Source organism: Phoca vitulina, unplaced genomic scaffold (assembly GCF_004348235.1).
Source record: "Phoca vitulina isolate PV1807 unplaced genomic scaffold, GSC_HSeal_1.0 scaffold12, whole genome shotgun sequence".
Lineage (NCBI taxonomy): Eukaryota > Metazoa > Chordata > Mammalia > Carnivora > Phocidae > Phoca > Phoca vitulina.
In genome coordinates, this window is record NW_022589715.1 from 30,257,714 (window position 1) to 30,270,548 (window position 12,835).

The following is a 12,835-nucleotide window of genomic DNA, read 5'->3' on the forward strand; positions in this document are numbered from 1 at the left end:
AACAGAAGCTGCATAATTAAAACTAACCTCCTTTTGCTGCTCATTTCATATAAATTGATTTTTAAGTTTTCTCACAAAAAAGAGACTCTTTCTAAAGCCAATAATTTCTCCAATTTCAGTCACCTAAAAATTAAGCTTCTTCGTTCAAAGCCATTATTAGTAAAGAATATTTTGAAATGAAGGAAAACACTTTTTTCCCCCAGTATCTGCATTTTGTACTTAGCGTGATACAATTTATTACTTTATTTTTCAAATTTAGAAAGAATTCAAGTCTGAGTACTATTTGATATTTTTTCAGACACAAAGCAATACCGGCGGGAATCATAAATACGATTTTCTGACAGATGGGAAAATCTGCTAACATTTACAAAATATCAACTCTTCTTTCAAGCATAAGATGACTGAGACTTATTAGTTATGATTACTTTTTCAGTACAAATACAAATTTAAATCTTGATTTTTTTTTTTTTTTTTGCCAACATTTTAAGTAGTCAAATTTTACTCCACTTCCAGGTCTCAAATTAAAATAATAAAAAAGAAACTAATGAAAATTACCCAACTGGCAACAAGTCCCGTATTTCAATGTTATTTTTAATCCAACAATTATAACCTACTGCCAGTAATTATTCGTATGTATCTACCTATTCTTATTAAAGAAGCACTGGTCAGTTATATACAAGAGTAACTGCAAGAATGGTAGTTGGCACTGGATTACCTTAATGCTTCTGGTATAAAAACAAGCACTCTTAAGCACTTTTTTCATCTGTAATTTGAATTTCCAAAAGCATTTTTAAGTTGTTAATTTTCCACTGATAGATTCTAGGGAGTTTACTCCCAGCTAACATGGTTGATTTAAAAACAAAACAAAACAAATAAATCCCTAATCCACATGGTAATGGAATATTACACTTGCTTTTTATATCACGGAAACAGTTCCAGGCAGACCAAAAGTAGAAGAAAACCTGCCAAATCAAAGTACTGTAAATAAATTTCATCTTACATACCTCCGAGCAGAAAAGCTCAAAAATCAAAAAGTTAAAATCAAAAGGCCACTCCCCACCCCCACACAAAAACCCACCCAAAACACTTTAATTCTGAGCCTAACGTTTCCCTAAAATGTTAATTCCAGAAGCTTTAAGGTACTTCAACTGTGCAGTAGCTGTTGAAAGCACCACACCACAGAGGAAATGCTGTAAAGGGGTCAGCAGCTGCCCGCCCGTCCCTCACCACCCCCACCCAGTAATATGTAAAAGCTCCTGTAAAGGTTTTCTTATGCTAATAAAGGCGTACCACCTAGTGTGCTAAAGACTACAACAGGCAGCGTTAGAGCAGTAAAGTGAAAAGAGGAAGCTGAGGGGAGTGATCTAAATGCCTACTTAGAAGAAACAAAGCAGCAGACAGGACCCTTTGCCCTCTCTCTCATCGTGTTTGTAGGGAAGTGGTTGAATTAAACAGATTTACCCACATTAACAAAAATTTAACAAAGCTTCCCCAAGACACCAGCATAAAACCTGACCTTTCCAGTCAAAGGGCACAGAGAGGACTCTTCCATGTCCTGGAGTTGAATGAGTTCAAAGATTGGCAATAAAGGAAAAAAGAAAGCATTAGGAGTGTGATGCGAACAAGCTCTGGAGTTAGTTTATCGAACAGTCACACCAAGTTTCTCCAGCACACGAACACCCTTTTCTTGGTATTCTTGTCGGGTCATCCAGAAGTTGTCTTTGTCTTTCATGATATCTGCTAGAACTGCACCACCCAGGAACACCATATGCTTTCTGCGTGGTGGGTCTTCGATGCGGATCTTAAATTTCTAAAGGAGAAAGACGAGATTGTAAAATGTCACAAGTGCATCATCATGCTTTCTGCTTTATGGAAATGACTTTTTCATGTATTCTCCTGTTGAATTCTCACAAGTCCTGTGAAGTAAGTAGGACGGCATGATTTGTTATCTGAAGTAGAGACATTTTTGGTAATTTGCCCAAAGCTCACAGTGAGGAGATCACACATCCATCCTAGTGTGCTTAGAACAGTCCTGATTTACACCTGTTGCCCCATCACTATTACCACCACCCCCGTCACTCTCAAAATTGTCTTGATTTGAACAATAAGCCTACTGAGCCTACTGAGAGCCCAAGTACCACAGTCCTGATTGTGGCAGGTTTTCCCACCTACTGGGGATGACCACATGAGCAAATCACTTAGCCAGATGTCAAGTCAAGAGTTTGGGTAAAAGGACTTCCATGGTTTCTTCAAGGTCTAATGCCTCTATGATTGCAGTCCCATGTAAGAGTAAGATTGAAATTCTTTTCTTATAAGCAAAGCTCACTTTCTATTGTCTCAAATTCAAAAAATGAAATGTTCTCAAAATAAACAAGGCCAAATATGGTCAAATAAACCATGGGGATGCTGGAAAAAATGAACACAGTTACCAAAATTAAAGACAAGTGGGGTAAGTTTTATATTCTGTAGCCACTATTGATTATCTAATAAAAGACACACCTCAATCTGTGTGAACAGTCCATGCCTGAAACAAAAACCTTAAAATGTCATTGTTTAATTTACTGTGACACACCCTGCAAAAAGACTCAAAGTAACTATGTCATTTTAGATTGTCTTCACATCACATAACCGAACTGTAGGATCAGATATAAACACCAGTTGACTTACTTAAAAAAATGGGCCCGGCTTTGTTGCAATCGAACTTTATTTATAAAACAGCCAGTACGATACCAGCCTGGGGTCTGGCCTCCCCGGCTCCAAGGGAGGCCCGGCTAGCCCCTCAAGACACTGCCGCCCCTGCAGCTGTCCACCGGCTGCTGTCGCACTCACTCCGGCCCATTCGGTAACACCGACTCCTCTTCTCCCCTGCAGCTCTCCCTCCCTGCTCCCGACAACTCCCAAGTTGAAACTCATTCTGTCAGACCATTCCACTCACCACCCCTCTTGCCAAGTCACCTACAGGAGCCCCAGATGATTTCTTCCCACGCCTGCTCTTACTGAGCCCGTGTGGGCTCTCCCCATTGCTTCCTGGTGGTACCTTAGTGACGTCGTCCTTCTCTCCCTCTCACACTCACGTGGCACAACACTGACTCGCATGACCAACTCTCTACTTTGCAGCTGCCCTCAAGCAACTGAACACGATAGGTGAGCAACTCCACATCTTGGCTTAACTGCATCACGTCCTTCACTTGAGCCCCTTAGTGCAGCCCAGCAAGCCCATGACACGCTGTCTTCTCTCTTCTACTCTTCAACACCACCATTTCATACCTCCTCCATTTCATAAACCTCCACCATCTCCTCCCTCCCTCCCTCTGAGCTTGCTACCTCATCCTTCCACAACCTTCTTTCTTCCTCCCTCCCCCACACCAGACTTAGTGATCCATTAAAAACAAGTCAGATCCTATCACTTCGCTGCTCAAAACCCTCCCAAAGCTTTCTATTTCACTAGGAGTAAAGCTAAACCCTTCGCAGTGGCTGAGAAGACCTGCATCTGACCACCTTTCTGACCTCACCGCTCAGGCCTCTCTTTTACTCACTCTGCTCCAGCCACACCTGCACACTGACAACCCAGGGTTTTTTTTGTTTTTTTTCTTTTTTTTAAGATTTATTTATTTGACAGAGAGAGGGATAGAGCACGCGCTCACAAGCAGAGGGAGAAGCAGGCAGAGGCAGAGGGAGAAGCAGACTCTCTGCTGAGCAGGGAGCCCGACTCGGGGCTCGATCCCAGGACCCTGGGATCATGACCTGAGCTGAAGGCAGACGCTTAACCGACTGAGCTACCCAGGCGCCCCAACCCAAGGCTTTTGTACTTGCTATTCCTGCCTGGAAGATTCTCCCCACAGATGGTTACGTGGCTCACCGGCTCACTTTGTTCAGGTCTTTGCTCAGAATTCATCTCCTCAGAGTCCTTCCACGACCACACTACATGAAGGAGCACGCCATCTCCCCAGTCACTACCACTTTCTAGCCCCTCACCTTACCTGACTTGTCTTCAGAGTGCTTATTACTACTGACACACTCACAGACTAGAAGTGGGGACTTGGTTTTTATTTACTACTGTTTTGTTTGTTCCAGCACCTAGACAAGTATTTGGCACCTAGAAGCAGGTCAAGAAATATTTGCTAAATAAGGAAATAATCACCTGAGACTAACTTTAAATTCTATGTATAACTAAAAAAAATCAGACAAATAAGCAAAGTACTTAGACAACATGGCTCCTTTTGAGTCTTTTAATTTTTTTTTAAAGATTTTATTTATTTATTTGACAGAGAAAGACACAGCAAGAGAGGGAACACAAGCAGGGGGAGTGGGAGAGGGAGAAGCAGGCTTCCCGCCGAGCAGGAAGCCCGATGCGGGGCTCGATCCCAGGACCCCGGGATCATGACCTGAGCCAAAGGCAGACGCTTAACGACTGAGCCACCCAGGCACCCCGAGTCTTTTAATTTATTTAATGTATGTGAGTCCATATTTGATTTAATTTTCACAATTTAGTCACAGATAAAAGATGTGACATTAGTATCTCTGATATACAGATAGTCCTCTGTAATACGTAATCTCATTATCTACAACAGCCAATCAAAGTTGTTGGGACAAAGCTCAGAGATTAACTCAGAATTAAATGACTCCTGGCTGAGTGCACGGTATATATAGTGTACTTCACACACTCCAGTGTTGGTTGAAAAAAAAAAAATCAATGCCAAATATAAATTACTTTCTATTCTACACATTGACAACTACCAATTAAAGTTTATTTTAAGAGCTAGGATAGCTGATGAGGATGCAATGTATTTGATACATTAGGTTTTACAATCTGATTAGGAAAATAAGACATATGCAAGAAATAGTCAGAAAAATAACCTAGAATCAGAAATATGAAACAGTCCAACAGTAGCAATGAAGGCTGGTTACATATCCAAAAAGTAAGCTAAAAAGAACCCAAAAACCCCAAAGAGGCATTTCTCTCTCTATAGTACAGTAGTCCCCCCTTATCTGTGGTTTTGCTTTTTGTGGTTTCAGTTACCCGTGGTCTGGAAGCAGATGATCCTCATTCTGACATCACTACATCATAAGACCTACTTAACTCACGTCACGTCATCTCATCACGTAGGTATTTCATCCTCACATCATCATAAGAGTGAGTACAGTACAATAAGACATTTTAAGAGAGACCACATTCATATAACTTTTATTCCAGTATATTGTTCTAACTGTCCTATTTTATTGTTGTTGTTGTTAATCTCTTACTGTGCCTAATTTATAAATTAAACTTTATCATAGGTGTTCCTGTTTAGGAAAACACATGGTATACATGGGATTCAGTATTATCTGCGGTGTAGGCATCCACTGGGGGCCTTCGAACGTATCCCCCACAGAAAAGGGTGGTGGGGAGGGAATACTATATGGCAGGCTCTTCCCATGCCCTTAGAAGCATCTTGACCCCAGGCTGTCTGTTACAGAGGAACCAGAACATCTGGCCCTGGACCTCACTGCCTCCAGCCACTGCATACAGAGGTGACCAGGCAGTACAACCATTTTGAAACAGAGCTTACCTCGAACCATTTACCTCTTCCCATCTTTTCAAGGCTGCATGTGAATTCATTAATAATTTGTTTAGGAAGACTTCTTGCTCCCTCTGGTGGTTGTCAAGATTCACAAGCTACTTTACAGGGTTTTAAAAGCATGTTAACAGTTGCATTATTGGTACTTACAGAAAGTTTTTCCACATCTCCCTTTAAAACTCGTTCTAAGTAAAGCTGTTTAAGTTCTCGTTCCAACCGTGATGGCAACCCAGGGTACATAGTAGACCCTCCAGAAAGCACGATGTGCTTATAGAATTCAGATCTAGAAGGACACAAAAGGTATTCATTTGGGGTTTCAGATGAGAAAAACAGTCTTACAGAGTTCCTTTTATATCTAGCAGCCTCAAGGGATTGCTGGGAGATTTAAATAAAATCCAACATGGAAATTGTAGGGCTGAATGTTTGTTACTAATGCTGTTGTTAGATAACAAACCCTCTCTATGTGCAAAATACTTACAATTTTAACGAGAATACTTCTAAAGCACATGACACACTTTCTTGCAAATATTAATTGACACTTTCTAAAAAATGATTTTATATTTTTTTATTGAGAGAGAGAGAGAGAGCAAGTGGGGGGTGGGAGCAGAAGGAGAGGGACAAGTAGACTCTGCACTGAGCTCGGAGCCTGACGTGGGGCTCATTCTCATGACCCTGAGATCACTACCTGAGCCGAAATCAGAGGAGTCAGACACCCAACTGACTGAGCCACCCAGGCGCCCCTGTAATTGAACATTTATAAATGACCAGAGTTTACATTACAAACTTCCACTATTTGGACTGTGTCATCACAGTGCTTCCCTGGAGTTTACTACAATTAACCATTTTCTATTACGATTTCAGTTCTTGCTTTTCAATTTTTCCATTTGCCTTTTGTAGTTTTCCCGTTTGTTCCTTTGCCTTGGGACTAGCTGCTATTATTTTACATGACATTGACGTGTTTCCTCGTTACAGCAGTCCTCTCTTTCTTCCTCAAATATGCTACCGGTTATGATACCAGATAATCAAATCTAAAATAACTGCATATGTAGTAAAAGTAATATAACTAAGTGAGGGTCTGAGGAACTCTTCTCCTAGTAAAGTTCAGGAGCTGAGTCACATCTGTTTTGGCTTCATTCAAACTGGTTTCCAATGGCTCAGGCTATTATAATCCCAGCTCATAGAAGAGTGGAGTTTTTATATCTACTCGCAGAAGTATGCACATGAGTGTAGCATATGCAGCTGAGACATGGCTACCCGTGGTGCGTACCCACTAGCATTTACATGTACCCTTCCAACATGCAGAACACACAAAGGGTGAGTTGTGTGACTTCCCGATGCCAGCTCTGTCGTAAGGGTACTGAACCGGACTCCAGTGCTTCGGGAATGCCAAAACTTGGATCACCACCAATAGGCATGCACTTTTAAATGCAATTTCACTATTAATGATCATTAAGTCAAGGGACAAAAGCATCTACCTAATCCCTACTATGAGAATTTACTCCCTACTTTGAGAAGTTTAGATTCTTGATCATCTTACATTAAGTTTATAGCTTGTTATAAGCCAACTGCTATTTTTATTACTTTCCATTATTATCCTGCTCCTCAGCCATCCCACAAAAATTAGTTTGGTGGTTATTTAATTCAGGGTTAAACAGACAAGTAAGCAAACACTTGCTTTTTACAAAATGCTTCTGAGTGAATTCCTCCATAACCTGAGTGTACAGGAGGGCTTTTCAACTATGACTCAAACTCTAGATGCAATAAAAGGTTATAAACTTATTTAATAACTAAGTAAACACAAATTTTTGTATAGCCAAAGAACGCCATAAGCAAGAGACAAATGGATAATCAGGAGAAGTATCTGCAGTAGATTATCACAAAGCTATAATATAAAAAGAACTTTTAAAAAACTTGAGGGGGAAAATTACAAAAATTCTACAGAAGAAGCAAAAGCCACGAACAGATAATTCACCAGAAAAAGAGAAAAACAGCCCTAAACATAGAAAAACATGTTCAACAACTTCACTCTTAAGTAAAATACAAATTAAAACTACATTGAGATAATCATTTCACTCACCAGACTGGCATAAAAGTTAAAAAGTTGCCAAACGGTGACCAAGCTGTGGGGACACAGGTGCCCTCATCTATTACTGGTGGGAAGGAGAAGGGTCCCAACCTCCAGAGGGGAACTGAGCAGTAACAAAACTACATGCATTTATATACCCTTTGACCCAACAATTCCCTCTAGAAATTTTTTCAAAATATACATGCCCAAGAGTACAAAAATATAGTGTGCACAAGGTTATTAACTGCAACATTATTTGTCTGCAAAAATATTGGAATCTACCTAAATAACCAAGATTCACTGAATAAACCATGATATGTATACACTGGAAAAAAGGAGGACAATCCCTAGGAAGTGGTACAGGATTGTTCCGGATAATATTAAGTGAATGAAGTGCAAAAAAGCATTTATACTAAGCTACCTTTTGTGTAAGAACAAGTAAGAAACACAGAAAGGATAAACCTGAAACTAATGAGATCATTTACCTACAAGGGGGAGGAGGACTAGGGTGGAGAACAAGGGGCTGGGACAGTAATACTTCAAAGTATGCTTTTTATGTAGTTTTGAGTAGATGGTAATGTTTTACCTACAAAATTAAAGATAAGCCAGGACTATCCTGTGCCACAGAACAGAATGTGCCCAAAGAGATAACAGCATGTCAAAGGACACAGAGGTGTGTTTGAAGGGGCTCCCCTGGCCAAATCAGGAAAAATTTGAGCATCAAAATAAATAAAGACAGTAATAAATTATAATCACTGGACAAAATCATGAGTCCACACTGATAACAAACAAAACAAGGAAGAGCACTTCCTTATGCTGGAATGCCAATTAATAACTATAGAAGGAATGACAGAATTAGAAAATCACCTTTTTGCAACCACAATAAAAATGGATTTAGGCAAGAATCATCAATAGATACTAAAAGGGGTGGAGGGCAGAGTTTAATGAGGAACAGGAGGTCAACACAGTCTCAAAGTATTTTCCCACAAATCACTTATAAACTAAGAAAGGAAAAATACAAAAACCAAACAGGAAACTTCATTAAGAGCTTAATCCTAACATCACCAACAAGAAACAAACAGATCTCATCTCTGGATGGGACACCATGAGAAGGACACATCACTTAAGTAGTATTCCAGCCCCAAATGCATAACCTGAATCTAATCATGAGAAAATATTCAAACTCAAGTTGAGAAAAATTCTCTAAGATAACTGGCTTGTTCTCTAAAAAGATGTCGCTGTCATGAAAGACTAAAGAATTGTTAACAGATAAAAGCTAAGAGACATGACAACTACATACGCTGTGTGATCTCAGACTTGATAATCTCCTGGGGAAAAGAAAAACTGTATAAAGGACAGTATTGGGACAGTAGATGAAACTGAAAAATGGATGGCAGATAACAGCAGATCAGTAATCAATCTCCTGAGCTCAATAATCGCACTGTGGCTATATAAGAGAATACCTCTGTTCTCAGGAAATACAAAGCAAATATTAAGGAGTAAAAGAGGACTTATGTGTTCACCATACTCTCAAATGGCTCAAGAAAAGAAAGAGAGGGAGAATGATAGAATAAACTTGCAAAACGTTAAACTTAGTAGAATGCAAAACTGAGTAAAGAGTATACATGAGTTCTCTGTATTATTCTTGAAATTTTTAAGTTTTGAATTATTAAAAAAAAATTTAAGGTGGTTTCTGAGACACAATGATATATATTCAACATCCAGGGCCACCCTCAAAAAATTCGTTTGCCTTATCTGTTCAAAACCATCAGTGAGGTAATAGACAACTTGGTCATTTTAATTATACATACTCCATCTATTGTTAAATAACTTTGAAACCATCATTTATGATGTACCTGGTATCAATGTCCGCTGCCTGGATTGTGTTAAAAAGCAATTCAGCAACACCTACTCCCTCAACATTGATCAAGTGAGGTTGAAATAAAGCTTCTGGTGCTTCAAATCTCTCTCCCCCAACTTTGATAATGCGGCCATCTGGGAGCTAGGAACCAAGAATAACCAGGTATTAGTCAGCAAAACATTAAAAAAAATTCCCAGTGTTCTCTAGAACACTGGTACTTTAAACACATCTGTTCAATAATCAAAATCATCAGCAGCAACACGTTTCTCCTAAAATAAATTTTTGAAAAGGAAAAAAAAAGTAAAATAAAATACGTTTAGATAGTTGTTATTATCATGCTGTTTTGTTTTTAAACACAGAACATGCCATCATGCCATGCTCCAACACATCAGGAATTTCTTGGAAAAATCACCAATGCATGAGTGCGTTATGTTCCATCGCTATGTGCAGCTAAGCATAAAAAGGAAGCATTAATAAACCACTGCATTTGGATTACTGCTGGTGTCAATGCTGCTTCTCTATTTTAACACATTTGTGATTTATTTCATGGATATTTTTACCATGTAGCATAGACACATTCAGTTAAAATTTTTAAATAATTTCTTTTACCAAATAATTACACTGTGAAACTTTACTATTTTGCCATCAAAACACTTTATATCATGTGTAAAACTTCTGTCAAATCATTTAATCCAAAAAACGTTTTATGATCAAAAAAGTTTAAGAAACACTGACCTATCAAAAACTAATGATGTAATGTATGGTGATTAACATAACAATAAAAAATTAAAAAAAAAACACTGATCTAAATTACTTTTTTTAAGACTACTTTTTATTAAGCAATTCTATTGTATCCTACTTACTAGACCCTATTAAAAAATTTTTTTAAAGATTTTAAGCAATCTCTATACCCAAAGTGGGGCTCGAACTCACAACCCATCACAAGACGAAGAGTCACATGCTCTACGGACTGAGCCAGCCAGGCTCCCCTCTAGACCCTATTGAATTTTAAATAATGGATAAATAAAATTTTAACTTAAGCAAGTAAGATTTTTTTTTAAGACAGAGAGAAAGAGAGAGAGCCCATGCACACACACGTGGGGGAGGGGGGGTGGGCAGAGGGAGAGGGAGAGAATCTTGACCAGGCTCCATGCCCAGCGTGCAGCCCAACACATGGCTTGATGCGTGGCTCAATCTCACGGCCATGAGATCATGACCTGAGCTGAAATCAAGAGTCGAATGCTTAACCTACTGAGCCACTTTTCTGCATGCAGAAAACTCTTAAGTTACATCATGTTTATATTTAATTAAATGAGAAATGTTAAGTAAAAACTCCCTCTACGTATTTATTTTTTAATTTTAATTTTTTGAAGTAGGCTCTATGCCCAACATGGGGTTTGAACTCATGACCCCGAGATTAAGAGTTGGATGCTCCACCAACTGAGCCAGCTAGGCGCCCCCCAAAACACTCCCCCCCCTTTTTTTTTTTTACACATTTCATTTATTTGAGAGAAGGGGAGAGAGAGAGAGAGTGCGCATACGAGCGGGAGGGAGGGGCAGAGGGAGAGGGAGAAATGGACTCCCCGCTGAGCTGGGAGCCCAACTTGGGGCTTGATCCTAGGACCCTGAGATAATGACCTGAGCTGAAGGCAGATGCTTAACTGAGCCACCCAGATGCCCCACCCTCTCTTACAACCACCTCACAACTCATTGGACTGACCTAAATTATAAGCATGCTTGTGAATGCTGGCATTTGACCCATTTCCATAGGAGATACCAGAATTAGTTTTACATTAACATTTCTAACAGTATATTTATTATAATATGATTACTGTAATTGTATTTGGATTCCAAAAAGTGACTTTCCAGTATGACAAAGTACCACAAAGCAAGTTTTTTTTTAAAACATTTACTCCATGTTTACAGATAGGAGCAAAGGCAAGCACATTTTTCAAATTGATAAAATTTGTAAATTGTATCAAATTAAAAACAAACAAAAAACCCCCAAGGATACAGATTCAAACATTTACCCTTAAAAAAATAAAAACCCATCAGGTGAGTTTAGAAACCACATGAAATCACCCACAATATCTGGAAAAACTTTACACAGTACACGGTTATTGGCAAAACCTCTATAGCTCATACTTCAGCCTCTCTGACGGTGTGGTTTCTTTCCATACTCTGGCTGCTGGTTAGCATGGGGCCACCCAGCCTAGGAGCTACCCACCTCTAGACCCTACCTGTTATGACTGTAGGACTCTCATTTTTTTGTACCAAATCTTATCCTATCCTTTGTCGGCCCTTATCCCTCTTCATTTACTCATTGGTTTCATCAGTCTACTGTTTTTTATTTGTTGTGCAGCTGACCCTATAACAACGTGGGTTTAAACTGCACAGGTCCATCGACACATGGATTTTTTTCAATAAATATAGTACAGTACTGTAAATGCATTTTCTCCTCATGATTTTCTTAGTAACATTTTCTTTTCTTCCTATCTTTGTTTTAAGAACATGGTATATAATATATATAATACATATACAAAATATCTGTCAGTCAACTGTTTATGTTACTGGCAAGGCAATAACAGTAGGCTATTAGTAGTTAAGTTTTGAGGGAGTCAAAAGTTATACACTGCATAGGGGGTCAGTGCCCCAAGGGTCATCTGTATATATTTTTGTAACCCACCTCAAATTCTTTGAGAAAGGAGGGGAGAAATTAAATAAAACATGTCTTATATTTCTAGTTCCCTCATCTTTTGTCTCATGCCATTTTCTTACAAATAAGTCAGGTAGATGAAAAACTACAAATCTAGAGGAACTATCAAAAAAGCTTCAGAAAAGAATCCCCAGGGCAAATCTGGAGATTAAGTTGCTTTTCAATTATTTGGATCAGTATTGTTTAAAAATAAAACAATATAATTTATAAAAATTAACAATTTTTTTTTTTTAAAGATTTTATTTATTTGACAGAGAGACACAGCGAGAGAGGGAATACAAGCAGGGGGAGTGGGACAGGGAGAAGCAGGCTTCCCGCTGAGCAGGGAGCCCGATGTGGAGCTCGATCCCAGGACCCTGGGATCATGACCTGAGTTGAAGGCAGACGCTTAATGACTGAGCCACCAGGCGCCCCAATAATTATTTTTAAAATGACTAATTCATACATATTTGTGATATGTAGAGCTTACATGAATCAAATGGCTTAAGAATACTTGCTTTTATTGCCAATACTTGCTTTTATTGCCTATTACTTGATTTCATTTTAACAATAACTAGATCAAAGATGAGATATGGAAGTACTTCATACCAAGATGAATATAATAGACTTCAGATAACAATACGTTAAAAATTCAG

At 38.9% G+C, this 12,835-nt stretch overlaps 1 protein-coding gene across 2 annotated transcripts in view; it reads right to left on the minus strand.

The window, feature by feature from the left end:
• Positions 1-457: 457 nt before the first annotated feature.
• Positions 458-12,835, minus strand: part of ACTR2 (actin related protein 2) — a 35,148-nt gene continuing 22,770 nt past the window's right edge. For both annotated transcript variants that reach the window (XM_032410838.1, XM_032410837.1), the window contains 3 exons: positions 9,480-9,625; positions 5,709-5,841; positions 458-1,810 (listed from right to left, as the gene is read on the minus strand). In XM_032410838.1, coding sequence (XP_032266729.1) covers positions 1,640-1,810; positions 5,709-5,841; positions 9,480-9,625 — 450 coding nt within the window. In that variant the 3' untranslated portion in view covers positions 458-1,639. The remainder of the gene's footprint in view (positions 1,811-5,708; positions 5,842-9,479; positions 9,626-12,835) is intronic.